This window comes from Engystomops pustulosus, chromosome 4 (genome assembly GCF_040894005.1).
Source record: "Engystomops pustulosus chromosome 4, aEngPut4.maternal, whole genome shotgun sequence".
In the NCBI taxonomy this organism is placed as follows: domain Eukaryota; kingdom Metazoa; phylum Chordata; class Amphibia; order Anura; family Leptodactylidae; genus Engystomops; species Engystomops pustulosus.
The window spans coordinates 35997263-36013285 of NC_092414.1; the positions used below are offsets into that span (position 1 = coordinate 35997263).

A 16023-nucleotide genomic window follows, 5' to 3' on the forward strand; every position below is an offset into this window, starting at 1 on the left:
GTTGTCCAATTCCAAATAATGTAGGATCAGGAACCTGTAGTAAGTGATAGGAGAGCCAGGCATTGTGTCCAGAGTCAGCGTCCACTGCAATCACTTTAGTGACTAGATAACCTTTCTCAGCAGAGTGAGGAATAAACTCAAATAATGTCGATCCCTCAGTGTCTGGTGATGGGTAGAGAATCTTAGGAGCATTATCATTCTTATCAATGATACATATCCTCACTGTGACATTACTGCTTAGAGGAGGAGATCCACTGTCTTTAGCCATCACCTGGAACTGGAATTCCCGCAACTGTTCATAGTCAAATGATCTCTGGGCATAGAGAACCCCAGTCATTGAGTTTATGGAAATATATGATGACACTGGGATATTATCTATGTTGCTATTTAGAATGCTATACAAGACTTTTCCATTTTCGTCAGAGTCACGATCTGAAGCATGAAGTTTCTGAATTGAAATGCCTGGTTGACTATGTTCGTCAATGTAGATGACATAGTTTGTTTTATCAAATATGGGAATATTGTCGTTCACATCTGAGACAGTCAATTCAATGGCTTTACTGCTGGATAGTGGGGGTGTTCCAGTATCCACACACTTGATTGTAATGTTATAAAGGGAATTCTTTTCTCTATCCATATTACTTGCTGTCACTAATTTATAGTAGTTGTTGGATGATGGTATTAGTTGAAAGTCCAGGGTATCTGAGATATGGCAATGAACCTCACTATTTATTCCTGAATCTTTGTCATGAATATTTATTATTGCTATAACAGTTCCTGGAGGGGAATCTTCTAGAATAGTTGTAGAGAGAGTAGTTATTATTATTTCTGGGGTATTATCATTCACATCTACTACTTGAATATGAACCTTGCAATGTGTGACATGACTCCCTCCATCTTTAGCTTCCACAGTCAAGTCATAAGCATCTGATGCCTCATAGTCTAAAGTTCCTATAATTTTTATTTCCCCATTTAAGGGATCAATAGCAAATATTTCATGAGCCTGTTCAGGTATATGGCTGAATGAATAAGTTATTAAAGCGTTAGAACCCTCATCCTCATCAGTTGCATTTAATCGAACTACCAGAAAACCTTTGGGAACATTCTCAGGTAATTTTATATTATAAATGTCCTGAGTGAATATAGGAAAATTATCATTGTCATCTTGTACAATAATCTTAATTATGGCAGTGCCAGATTTAGGAGGTTTCCCCCCATCAAAAGCGGTTAGTGTCAATTCATAAAAACTTTGCTTTTCTCTGTCCAGAGTCTTTTCTAGAATAATTTCTGGATACTTAAGTCCATCTTTAGTGATTTTTTCTCCAAGAGTAAATAGTTCATTGCCGCTTAGTGTATAACTTTGTATAGAGTTGACACCCAAGTCTGGGTCTTGTGCATTTCCTAAAGCAAAACGTGCACCAGGTGAAGTGAGTTCACTTATCTCTACATCAAAATATTTCTTGGCGAATATTGGCGCATTATCATTGATATCCTGGATTTCAAGAGTAACTGTGTAAAACATCAATGGATTTTCTATCACAGCTTCTAGGTTTATAAAGCAACTCAGTTTAGCTCCACATAAAGTCTCTCTATCAATTCTTTCTGAAACGAGCAAATCTCCGTTTTCCACATTTATACTGAAATATTGCTTAGTAGCATGAGAAACTATTTGGAATTTTCTTAATGCTAATTCTCTAATATTCAATCCAAGGTCTTCTGCCACATTTCCAACTACAGCTCCCTTTTTCATTTCTTCGGGTATTGTGTAATGCATCTGGCCTGAGATATTCCCAAACCCAAATGAAACAAAACAAAATAATACTTGCCATATCACTGTCCATTGAGTCCCTCTGTACCTTGTGTTATGTTGCATGGCAAAATTATCCTTTTTATGGAAATCTTCAAGAGTAAATTTTATAGAAAATTGCAGAATCCTTATGAAATCCAGACAAAATGAGTAATACAAGATGCTAGTAGCAGTGTGATGACACTAAAGATCTCTGTAGATCTTCACTGTTCAACTGCTCCAATTCTCTACATGCTACAGCTAGAAATAAAATACTACAGTCTTAGGGTGACACTCAGAGTTCAAATTGAAGTACTGCAAGTAACTTAAGTATTACGTGTTTCTGGATTAATCTTTTAAATCTTTATTTTGACCTATAAAAACTAATCTTATTTTTAACAAACATTGCTTTTTAAAAAATTAACCCTTTTCAAGTTTACTGTCTTTTATATGTAATCATATGGCTAATATGTATATTATTACATTAAATTTCTTTATTCAGGAAGCATAAGCCCAGTGCACTGTACTTTTTATGTTTCTTGTTAAGTTCACATTTTAGGCCTCTATAGATATCTTTAAATTTAAAGGTCCTATTAGGAAAGCAATTACAAAAACCAATATGGTTTTTGAATTGGTGACCAATATAATGAATAACACAATTTAATCATCTGGCTGCTGACACAATATGAGTCAGGGTTATTTAAAATCTAAGACCTTTTAATCTTTCTGGCAAGCCCAGAGCTCCAGTGAATAACAAAGACTTAAAGTATGACTCTGATTTCAATGGGATTCTCCTTTTTGAAAAAGCAAACATGGTATTGACCGGCCTAAGTAAAGTCCAAGTTTTGGTTAAATGAAGAAGCACTAAAACACATGTTCTAACCTAACTAACCAGCATAATTGCTAACTAGCATAACTACTGTTGTATCGGGATAGACATGTAAAATGTTTATTATATACAATTACATGTATACTTCCTTTTTTTATTCCAATAAAATATTTCTTTAAAAAAAAAAGAAAAGCAAACATAACCATATCGTGTCGCTTGCTCTTTTCTTTCTCTTTTCTCAAATCTGACCGCCCACTGACTATAGACTTATAGACTATAAATGGGTCTCCAATCGGCAGCGACATCTTCTGACATTGCTACAGTTTTCCTCTTCTCCCGCATCAGTCACGGGAGCAGGACAGGCTCTACCGGTGTCAGAGACAGCCAGAGGCCCTAAGGAGAAGGGAGATGCAGTTTATTACCACACCTTCCTTCTCCGATCCTAACAGCATCACACTGAAGTAGTGCAATGCATTGAGCAGGAGAGTCAGCACTGTCACCATTGCTTTAGACCCGGCAATCACATGATCTCTGGGTCTGTAGGGGTGAATTAGAGCTGCTGGGTCTGATTAGACCCAGTCCAGCTCTGATCTTCCCCCACAGGGGATTGTTTCCCCCTGTAACTGGGGCTCTTATAGATAATTAAGTTACAGGTGAAAACAAGAAAGTATAGAAAAAAAAAAAAAAAAACAATCAGCATACACTAGGGAATTTTAAGTTAATTTGAAAACTTTAAAAAATGTACTATATATTGCAAAGACAAAATATTTTTCTCCCATCTTTGTAACTTTAACCACCACAAAAATTAAAAATGGAAAAAAAGGTCCCTTAACGTTTTCATTGTTTTAAAAAAATGTTGCAAAAACTTACAATATTGCACAAAAAAAAGTTATGGCTCTTAAACAAATAAGTATGAAAACATATTAAAAATGCTTTGATCATTAAAGCTTTTTAAAGCCTGGTCAAGAAGGGGTTAAAAGAGTTATGACTTTTTTTTCTCTTTGAAATCTGTGTGCCAGAAACCTTTAACATCAGTAAAGTTGGAAACAACTAAACTATTCCTTTCTTTGCCTTAAAGCAGTTATAAGCTCCCCTGAATTCCCATGATGTTTTGTGTTCTCTCATGAAGTAACCCCATTGAGAAGTAACAGATATATTTAACAAATTATGTGAGATTCCTAAATCCACTAAGCTTAGCATAGTATGTACATACAGGAGCTATCCAGTGACTAGCCTGGCAGATTTCATCAAATGGAGGAACATGGGATAAGTAGTAGAATCCAACTGTGAAAAATTTACCTAAAGTGTTGAGAGATTACTGTGGGTTAACAGCTTTCCTGCTATGTTGCTAGTGCCAGAGAGCCGTGAGAAGGGATGAAGAGCCTTTGATACAGCTTAAGGTTCAGAGACTGACACAGAAAGTTGCACTGATTCACAGGGTTTAATAGGAAACAAGAAAGATCTTGTACCTTACTATCCTTTGCATGAAACCTCTGCACTCACAAAGTTGCAGACACAAGGCTTTCTTTATAGCTAACACAGAGCAACATCACATAAACTCCCCCTCCTCTCCAGCAGTTAGACTCCATCCAATTTCTTGTGTAAAAACTGTTGTATAGACGTAAGCAACAGAACCAAGGGAGATAGCTACTGCAGTGAGAGGCTAAACTGAGGAGAATAGAAAATAAACTGATGTACATAGATAAGGAATGTAATAAGCAAAGTTGTCCTACATCATAAAACCTATTAATCTGTGAGAAAAAAAGCACTTTAAGTTACAACCTGGCACACGGTATACTAAACAAGTGGGGCCAAGGTCATTCTTAAACCACACAATCATCCATTTTTTAAAAAAAAATTGTTAAGATGCTTACAAATGACAAAGACATTGCAATTTTGGGAGTATTAATAACATTTTTCTGCCATACATGATCTAATATTTTTATTCATTCATTTCATAAATAATTCTTTACAAAGTTGTTCCTCCATTTGTAATTTACATAGTAAGCTACCTCTTTAGATATATTACTTCTTCCTTGTACATTTACTATCTCCTTAGTTAATAAAGTAATACATAAATATTTATGATAAAATTAGATTCATACCTGTGTTATGATTCCAGATGGCACAATGGTTTGTGAATTTTTATTTGCTGATACAGAATCATCTGTTTCAATAAGATTGTCTGTGGGGACGTTCTCAACTGGTTTCAGATAAGCAATTTCATTCTGCTTGGAGTCCAGAGTCACACACACATCATATGAGAATGGGAAAGGTAAACTTGTATCACTGATCTCAGAAGGACATCCCAGGGTGAACTGGGGATACACATTTCTACTATAAGCTCCGTAGGTTGCCGGATTATCCGATTTTCTGCATTTTAAGACTATGGTAATTAACACAGTTGCAATGAATAGAATTGAAATAAAAGCAATGGAAACCACCAGATAGAATGTTGTATTGGAAGAAGTATTTGATATATTTGGTTGACGTTTAATCTCTGGTACAATTTGCTGAAAATTTTCTGCGACAACTAAACTCAGTGCAACAGTACATGATAAAGATGGGACCCCATTATCCTTCACCAGAATGACAAGTTTTTGTCTCAAAGTATCTGTATCTTCAATATCACGCGCAAGTTTAACTTCTCCACTGTAATGGTCAATAATGAATAATGTTGGATCAGGAACTTGTAGTAAGTGATAGGAGAGCCAGGCATTGTGTCCAGAGTCAGCGTCCACTGCAATCACTTTTGTGACTAGATAACCTTTCTCAGCAGAGTGAGGAATAAACTCAAATAATGCTGATCCCTCAGTGTCTGGTGATGGGTAGAGAATCTTAGGAGCATTATCATTCTTATCAATGATACATATCCTCACTGTGACATTACTGCTTAGAGGAGGAGATCCACTGTCTTTAGCCATCACCTGGAACTGGAATTCCCGCAACTGTTCATAGTCAAAGGATCTCTGGGCATAGATGACTCCACTTATAGAATTAATAGAAATATATGATGACACAGGAATCTCTTCTACATTGCTATTCAGAATGCTATAACTTATTTTCCCATTTTCATCACAGTCCAGATCTGTAGCGCGGACGCTCTGGATTGATGTACCTGGTTGATTATTTTCTCCAATATACACAATGTAGTTCATCTTCTCAAACACTGGAGAATTATCATTCACATCAGAGATATTTAGCAGAAAGGTTTTATTAGTAGAGAGCGGAGGAGATCCATTATCCATACACTGTATTGTAACATTGTAGGAGGGATTTCTTTCTCGGTCCATACTTGATGCTGTTACTAGTTTATAATAACTACTAGAGGATGGAATAAGCTGAAAAGCCAATGTGTCAGAAATGTGACAAACAACTTCACTATTTATCCCAGAGTCCAAGTCATTGACATTTAGTAATGCTATGATAGTACCTGGTGGCGAATCCTCTGGGATAGATCCTAAGAGAGATGTGATGGTTATATCTGGAGCATTGTCATTCACATCAACCACTTGTATTGAAACCTTACAATGTGTCACATGACCTCCACCATCTTTAGCTTCTACAGTCATTTCATAAGTATCTGACACTTCATAGTCCAAACCTCCTGCTACTTTGATGTCCCCATGTAATGAATCAATAGTAAATAGTTGTTGTGCACTCTCAGAAATATGACTAAAAGAATAAGTTATTTGGGCATTAGAACCTTCGTCTTCATCCGTTGCGTTTAACTGAATGACAATGGAGCCAATAGCTGCGTTTTCATGTAATCTGATATGATATGTGTCCTGGGTGAATAGAGGCAGGTTGTCATTAAAATCTTGGACAACAATCTTTACTGTAGCAGTGCTTGATTTCTGTGGGTTCCCTCCATCCAGAGCTGTTAGTATTAGCTCAAAGAAACTTTGCTTCTCTCTATCCAGGGATTTTTTAAGTATAATTTCCGGATATTTAATCCCATCTGTTGTAGTTTTTTCTCCAAGGCCAAAGTTTTCATTGCCGCTCAGTGTATAACTCTGTATAGAGTTGGTGCCTAAATCTGGGTCTTGTGCATTTCCTAAAGCAAAGTGTGCACCAGGTAAGGTGAGTTCACTGATTTCTAAATCAAACTCTTTCTTTGAAAATATCGGAGCGTTATCATTTACATCCTGGATTTCCGTAGTGATTGTGTAAAAATTCAGAGGATTTTCAATCACGGCCTCCAGGTTTATAAAGCAGTTTGGTTTATTTCCACAAATCTTTTCTCTATCAATCCTGTCTGATACAATGAAGTACCCATTTTCTACATTAATATTGAAATATAGTTTTTTAGCCTTAGAAATAAGTTGAAATTTTCTATTTGATAAGTCATCTATATTTAGGCCAAGATCTTTGGCCAAATTTCCAATTATAGTCCCTCTTTTCATTTCTTCTATTACTGAGTATTGTAATTGGCCATATATACCATTGAAAAGGAAGACAAGAAAGCAAAATACCTGCAAATAATGCTCCCTTTGGTTTCTTCTTTGTTTTTCTGTAGCAGTCATTGCCAGAAAGCTGTGATTCTGTTTATCAACTATATATAAAAGCCTTTACTATAATCCATAAGGTGGTAAAAGTTGAAATGGACAATCACTTCTAAAGATCTTTAGTCCAGTCTGCACTGTGATCTGTGGAAATGTTGCTGTGTATCCCTGTATCCGGTCTGGTGAGACGACAGTACATCAAACTGACTAAATTATCTTTCTAGTTTAAGTAAAAAATTAAAACACAGTCTTATAGTGCCACACAGTGTTCAAAAACAAGAACTGCAACTATTCTGCAAATAGATTTGTAAGTTACTTTTCTATAATTTTTAAATATATTTCATATCACTACAAGTAAAACACACAAGGAAACATAAGGGGCACTGTTATAAGTTCTATCTGTTTTAATAAGGTTTAGTAATCCTATACTTACAGTATAATGCAATGTATAACTGTGGTTATGCATATATATTTGTTACTTTCTTAAAATAATAAAAATAAAGACACAAAAAAAATATATTTAAATTAATATAAATGTTTAGTGGTAATTGAATACCCCAACATAGACAATGGCTAAAATATATACAGTTTTAATTAAATAATGAAATAATTAAATTATAATACATAGAGCAAATAAAGAATAAGTTTAGTTTTTATTTCTGAAATGTTATTTTAAGAGTAGGTTGTAGCATGAAATAAAATAAGGGCACCTTACAATGTTTATTAGACATTGATTTTGGTTTCTAGGGTTATGTCTGTATTTGTATTGGAAATGTAATACATTAAAATTTTCTCACATTTTTAATTTCACCCATTCAAAATCATGTTTAAAATTTGAATAGAAAATTCAATTAAACATAAAACTTTCCAGCAAATGAAAAAAGTAGATATTATTTATTGCAGATATACTTATACATATCATACCACTTTATCTTATTTCTGCTTGTTTTGGCTAGTTTTGCCTTTCATATTTCCTTCTGCTACTTTGGTAATTTATCATTCAACCATTTTACAGTTTCCTCCCACACTCCAAAACATACTGGCAGGTTGATTAGATTGTTAGCCCCATTGGGGACAAGTATATGGCAAGCACAGTGCTGAGCTGCGTAATCTGTGTGCGCTATATAAAAAAAGGAACTAGTATTATTATTTACTAGTGTTGCTGCCCCCACATCAATAACAATATACAGCCTACTCAGTAATAACTATATACAGCCCCCAGGTAATCACTATACACAGCTCCCAGTATGCACTAAATACAGCCCCAAGTGATCACTGTATACAGCCCCCCAGTAATTACTATTTACAACCCCACAGTAATTACTGCATACAGCCCCCCATAATCACTGTATATAGCCCCCAGTAGTCATTGTATGCAGCCCCCAGTAATAAATATATTCAGCCTACAGCAATAAATGTATTCAGCCCCCCATATTCTCTGCATAGAACCCCCCAGCAATCACTATATACAGCCCCCCCAGTATACAGCTCCTGGTAATCACTGTATTCAGCTCCCAGTAATCACTATATACAGCCCCAAGCAAGCACTGTATACAGCCCCCTATAATCACTAACTATATATACTCCCTCTATTATAACTATATACACCCCCCATAATAACTATATACAGCCCCCCTATGATAACAAACTATACTCACCTTCCTCTGTTCCCTGATTCGTGCGGACCTCATCTTCCGTCACGCTGTCGCAATCTTGGTATACCTCTGATTGTCTATGGCAAAGCAGGGAACTTATTGTTCCCTCGCTCTGCCATAGGCTGAAGTCAGGGCATGCCAGATGTGTGCCGTTTACGACCCGGGGAGCCCAGATTCAAACATACTATGGGTGATTCGGGCGGTCACGTGACTGCCCGAATAGCCCACATTGATGGGGGCCCCAGTGCGCAGCCCTGATCTAGATACACACTCCTTCAGGTACCATACTACTTATAGCTAACTGCTAGAACATAGACACTCAGGGGGGAGATTTATCATGAGTTTCTGAGGTAAAACTGTTCAAGTTGCTCATAGAGCATCAGAGCTCGGCTTTCATTTTATAAACAGGTGTGGGAAAATGAAAGCTGAGCTCTGATTATTTTCCATGAGCAACTAGAACAGTTCTGCTCTAAGAGACTTATGATAAATCTCCCCCATACAGTGTAACACAGCTTAGTCGTAATTTACCTCTACAAAGGTATAGGGACATATAGAGCCACAAGAAATAACTTATAAAAGGACAGTAAATGGACATACACAAGGAAAAACTTGTTAAATGACATGCAAAATAGGCACAATGCTTAAAGGTTACAAAAACGGTGAAATAAACAGACATAATAAAAGCAAACAGTAAAATAAAAAGGGATAAAATAAAGAAAAACAGACCTCTAATGAATTGGGTTGGCATAGAGATCCTCCGAGGAGAAAACAATGAAAAAACTGTACTAGCCACCTAGTCCCCTTGGTCATGTGAGAGGGGCGTGGCTACACCTAGATTTTGGGGACATATTTCCTAATTATTTCATATCGTATCCATAGGGCTCTCCTAAGAAGAAGATATACATAGCACATTCCCAAGCAAGAATTTACAAATCTAGTAATGACAAACACCATGAAGAAATGTTGAGCCAACTGCCTAATACTTATTTTTTGGCTTTCTGAATTCGAAATCCATGGTACTTGACAGCCTAGAAATATTGGACAATGTTGATCAGAGGTTAATTGACAAGGGGTTGCGATGGTGCGGGGACAGGAAAGCCCCATGCCTGACCACTGCCCTGCCACACACTCGTCGGTCACACCCACTTCCTTCCCTCGATGCCCTCTTGGCATGGAGGTGGCGGAAAGGGGAAAATTATTACAAGTGCTAGTGATGCACTTGCATTTGAGATTATTTCAAGACTTATATGTCATTTTTGTGGCATAGAAGTCCTGATAAATACTATGGTGACACAGTCTACATCAATTAATATTTTCTATTCATTAGACAGAGGCCACACAGAGGGGGTAGAGGAAAACATTTAGCCTAGTAGCTAGGTGTAAAATAGTTTTTAAACAAAGGTGGTTTCCTCTCCACATTTAGCTGTGGATGTATCATAACATATAACTCATAATGGTCACCAATGCCATGTAAAGCTGCGGCAGAGCAGTGACCAATAAGTTACTGCTGAAATTGCAATGTTGGAAGTGTGCAATGAATACATGGGTTTTGGGCTGCTGTTTAGGCACTCCGTGTCTTCACTATCACAGTGATAGGAAAACAGGACAAGGTGAAAGTGCACACCAGTGACCATGCCAACATTTTATACAAGAGGATGTCCTAAAAGCCCTAATATTGCTCTTTTGGAGTATATCATTTTTTTTTACGAGATTTTTTTTTTTTTTATAATCGATGTAAACATAAAGGCACTATGTTGTGGAGCATACAATATTAATAAACTTTTACAACTTTTTGAAAATACAAAGGAAGACAAATAAAAGAAAATGTTATCAATGTTTTTGTGCCTGGCATAATGGCAGCCTTGATAGGAGATGCATGTGCAACTGTGGTGGTCCCTACCGAATACAAATATTTGGTAGGGAAAATAAGAATATAAAAGTATGATACCTTCCCCTACTCCTTTCTACTATTGCATTTCCTTCTACTCTTGGAGTATACAGTTTTAGTTGCAGCAGGTGCCAACTCCACAAGCTTGTGGGCCTAAAAAATATGCAGATTACAGAATATTCTCAATAATCACCTGCCTAGATTTCAGATTAGAATTAAACAGTAGATTAAAACACATGTATGAGTATTTTTGCCTAATTTTTGCTGCCTTAAACATGGGTGCTAAGACTGAGGGCACACATTTTAGTTATTCTTGAAAACATGCCATCTTATTATCTATTTGGCAGTGAATGTATAGATATTTTAAATAATGTTTCAATAAAGATTTGGGGAATTTACACCCTCAATTCCTCCATAATTCTAGAAGCATTTGTAATACCCTCCTTCAAAAATATCATCCACAAGCCAACAGTAGTTGCCATTCCCAACTCTTGGAATGTGTCCAGAAGATAAACGGGATCACTCCTCTGATGGTTTAACGAAAAGTCATTTTTAATGGTAATGTAAGGGATAGAAATCCATTCTAGGAGCCTGACCATGGTGGAACCATTCAGTTGCATGTAAATGAGAGGTAGATGGCAATGAAACCTCTCCAATACAAACTGCATAATAGAATAATAAGAGTAGTTATCATATCTGTAACCCGAGGAAGAATTCCTTTCTAAAATTCATATTTCCTCTGCAAGCAAAAACTAGAAATATGAACTGCTGTAATGTTGTAGAGAAAGTGTTGAAGTTATTCATAGTAGTAATGATTAATACATAATTTAACATTTAAATAACGGCAGTAGTGTTCATTAAATATAATACTTCATACCTGGTTAGAATTGCTGGAATTCAGATCATTCTTGGAAGCCTCAATAGCAACAATTGACTCGTCAGTGTCTATGAGATTGTCTGTGGGGACGTTCTGCACTGGTTTCAGATAAGCAATTTCATTCTGCTTTGAGTCCAGAGTCACACACACATCATATGAGAATGGGAAAGGTAGACTTGTATCACTGATCTCAGAGGGACATCCCAGGGTGAACTGCGGATATACATTCCTACTATATGATCCATAGGCTGTAGGTACATTAGATTTCCTGCATTTTAAGACTATGGTGGTTAGCACTGTGAAAATAAACAAAATGGAAATGAATGCGATAGAAACCACCAGGTAAAATGTTGCATTAGAAGAAGAATTTGATTTATTAGGTTGCCTTCTTATCTCTGGAACAATCTGTTGAAAGTTTTCTGCCACAACCAAATTCACTGAAACAGTACATGACAAAGATGGGACACCATTGTCATGTACCAGGACCACAATCTGTTGTCTTAAGATATCCGTATCTTTAATGTCTCGGCTGGTTTTAATTTCCCCAGTATGTTGGCCAATAGTGAAAAATGTTGGATCAGGAACTTGTAGTAAGTGATAGGAGAGCCAGGCATTGTGTCCAGAGTCAGCGTCCACCGCAATCACTTTGGTGACTAGATAACCTTTCTCAGCAGAGTGAGGAATAAACTCAAATAATGCCGATCCCTCAGTGTCTGGTGATGGGTAGAGAATCTTAGGAGCATTATCATTCTTATCAATGATACATATCCTCACTGTGACATTACTGCTTAGAGGAGGAGATCCACTGTCTTTAGCCATCACCTGGAACTGGAATTCCCGCAACTGTTCATAGTCAAAGGATCTCTGGGCATAGATGACTCCACTTATAGAATTAATAGAAATATATGATGACACAGGGATCTCTTCTACATTGCTATTGAGAATGCTATAACTTATTTTCCCATTTTCATCACAGTCCAGATCTGTAGCGCAGACGCTCTGGATTGATGTACCTGGTTGATTATTTTCTCCAATATACACAATGTAGTTCATCTTCTCAAACACTGGAGAATTATCATTCACATCAGAGATATTGAGCTGAAAGGTTTTGTTAGTAGAGAGCGGAGGAGATCCAATATCCATACACTGTATTGTAACATTGTAGGAGGGATTTCTTTCTCGGTCCATACTTGATGCTGTTACTAGCTTATAGTAACTACTAGAGGATGGAATAAGCTGAAAAGCCAACGTGTCAGATATATGACAAGCAACTTCACTATTTATCCCAGAGTCCAAATCACGGACATTCAATAATGCTATGACAGTACCTGGTGGTGAATCCTCTGGAATTGATGTTGAGAGAGTTGTGATAGTTATATCTGGAGCATTGTCATTCACATCAACCACTTGTATTGAAACCTTACAATGTGCAACATGACCTCCGCCATCTTTAGCTTCTACAGTTATTACATAGGCATCTATGGCTTCATAGTTTAGCTTTCCAATTACTTTGATGTCCCCATGTAATGAATCAATAGTAAATAGTTGTCGTGCACTCTCAGAAATATGACTAAAAGAATAAGTTATTTGGGCATTAGAACCTTCGTCTTCATCAGTTGCGTTTAACTGAATGACAATGGAGCCAATAGCTGCATTTTCATGTAATCTGATATGATATGTGTCCTGGGTGAATAGAGGCAGGTTGTCATTAAAATCTTGGACAACGATCTTTACTGTAGCAGTGCTTGATTTCTGTGGGTTCCCTCCATCCAGAGCTGTTAGTGTAAGCTCATAGAAACTTTGCTTCTCTCTATCCAGGGATTTTTTAAGTATAATTTCCGGATATTTAATTCCATCTGTTGTAGTTTTTTCTCCAAGGCCAAAGTTTTCATTGCCGCTCAGTGTATAACTCTGTATAGAGTTGGTGCCTAAATCAGGGTCTTGTGCATTTCCTAAAGCAAAGTGTGTGCCAGGTAATGTAACTTCACTGATTTCTAAATCAAACTCTTTCTTTGAAAATATCGGAGCGTTATCATTTACATCCTGGATTTCAATGGTGATTGTGTAAAAATTCAGAGGATTTTCAATCACGGCCTCCAGGTTTATAAAGCAGTTTGGTTTAATCTCACATAGTTTTTCTCTATCAATCCTGTCTGATACAATGAAGTCTCCATTTTCCAAATTAACATCACAATATTGTTTATTTGTCTGTGAGACAAGTTTGAATCTTCGATTTGATAAGTCGTCTATATTTAGCCCAAGATCTTTTGCCACATTCCCAATTACATATCCCCTCTTCATTTCTTCAAGTACTGAATATTGTAACTGGCCATAGATATCATGGATAAAAAAGAGAATTAAGTAAAATACCTGATAAAGCAGCTTCAATCGATTTGTTCTGTGTCTTGATGTAAGATTCATTGTTAGAAGGATTTGTTATATAAGCTGCTTCTGCTTCAAGAAGAGAGGTATTATTGTTATGATGCTAAATTCTTTCCAATGATGAGTTCTGATTGCAATGTGTTCACTAGAAATATTGCAGTGTTCCTATGTATCCTGTATTGTGAGATTACAGTGACAATTCATAGATTTTTTTCAAGTTGGAGTAAAAGATTATTACACAGTCTAATAGTGCCACTTAGTGTCCACATTTAGGAATTGCAGGGTTTCTGGAATAGGCAGATTTTAAGGCAATGTTTTCTTTACATTTTAAGAATATTCAAATTTAAATGTAGATGGATTAATAAAATTAAAGCCCTATAGATTCAATATTCAATTACTAAAAGTTCACCAATTCTGCTTATGTCCACCAACAAAAGAAAACTTATGTACTTATGTTATATAGTGGATTGCATTGTTCTAGTTTAAATATAACATATATACCTATATATACATATATATATATATATATATATATATATAGAATAAGAAAAATGGCAGCACTCCGAGATTCAATGTGGTCAAAAACGTACTATTTTATTCCAGCATGTGCCATGCAACGTTTCAGCTCCCAAAGCCTGGAGCCTTTTTCAAGCCTCCAGGCTCCAGGCTTTGGGAGCTGAAACGTTGCATGGCACATGCTGGAATAAAATAGTACGTTTTTGACCACATTGAATCTCGGAGTGCTGCCATTTTTCTTATTCTATACGTTGGATGAACTGTGATCCCGGTTCTGGGAGCGTGCACCTGAGTAATATTTTTCTTTTTTGAGTGCTGCTATATTTTCTTTTTTACTATTTATATATATATATATATATATATATATATATATATATATATACACTTAATAAAGTCAGTATGTAATAAAGAGTTTACGTTCATTACATACATTTCATTTTCTGGAATATAAGCAACATTTTCATTTATTATTTTTATAATTGTTCTATTTTTAGTGCTTATTTTATTTTTTATAAAAGACATCTATGCAGGTCACAGAATATTTATATACTTATACACTCACCGGCCACTTTATTAGGTACACCTGTCCAACTGCTCGTTAACACTTAATTTCTAATCAGCCAATCACATGGCAGCAACTCAGTGCATTTAGGCATGTAGACATGGTCAAGACAATCTCCTGCAGTTCAAACCAAGCATCAGTATGGGGAAGAAAGGTGATTTGAGTGCCTTTGAACGTGGCATGGTTGTTGGTGCCAGAAGGGCTGGTCTGAGTATTTCAGAAACTGCTGATCTACTGGGATTTTCACGCACAACCATCTCTAAGGTTTACAGAGAATGGTCCGAAAAAGAAAAAACATCCAGTGAGCGGCAGTTCTGTGGGCAGAAATGCCTTGTTGATGGCAGAGGTCAGAGGAGAATGGGCAGACTGGTTCGAGCTGATAGAAAGGCAACAGTGACTCAAATCGCCACCCGTTACAACCAAGGTAGGCAGAAGAGCATCTCTGAACGCACAGTACGTCGAACTTTGAGGCAGATGGGCTACAGCAGCAGAAGACCACACCGGGTGCCACTCCTTTCAGCTAAGAAAGGTTACAATTTGCACAAGCTCATCGAAATTGGACAGTAGAAGATTGGAAAAACGTTGCCTGGTCTGATGAGTCTCAATTTCTGCTGCAACATTCGGATGGTAGGGTCAGAATTGGGCGTCAACAACATGAAAGTATGGATCCATCCTGCCTTTTATCAACGGTTCAGGCTGGTGGCGTTGGTGTCATGTTGTGGGGAATATTTTCTTGGCACTCTTTGGGCCCCTTGGTACCAATTGAGCATCGTTGCAACGCCACAGCCTACCTGAGTATTGTTGCTGACCATGTCCATCCCTTTATGACCACAATGTACCCAACATCTGATGGCTACTTTCAGCAGGATAATGCACCATGTCATAAAGCAGGAATCATCTCAGACTGGTTTCTTGAACATGACAATGAGTTCACTGTACTCAAATGGCCTCCACAGTCACCAGATCTCAATCCAATAGAGCATCTTTGGGATGTGGTGGAACGGGAGATTCGCATCATGTATG

General features: G+C 36.9%; 1 protein-coding gene across 11 annotated transcripts in view; it reads right to left on the bottom strand.

Annotated features, from left to right (window-relative positions):
* Positions 1-16023, bottom strand: part of LOC140126346 (protocadherin gamma-C5-like) — a 431655-nt gene that overhangs the window by 350029 nt on the left and 65603 nt on the right. The window contains exon 1 of one of the 11 annotated variants that reach the window (XM_072145701.1): positions 11541-14074. The exons of 9 other annotated variants lie outside the window; for them this stretch is intronic. In XM_072145701.1, coding sequence (XP_072001802.1) covers positions 11541-13961 — 2421 coding nt within the window. In that variant the 5' untranslated portion in view covers positions 13962-14074. Of the gene's footprint in view, positions 1-4720; positions 7312-11540; positions 14075-16023 lie in introns of those variants that run through there. One more of the 11 variants, XM_072145698.1, reaches the window with a different exon arrangement.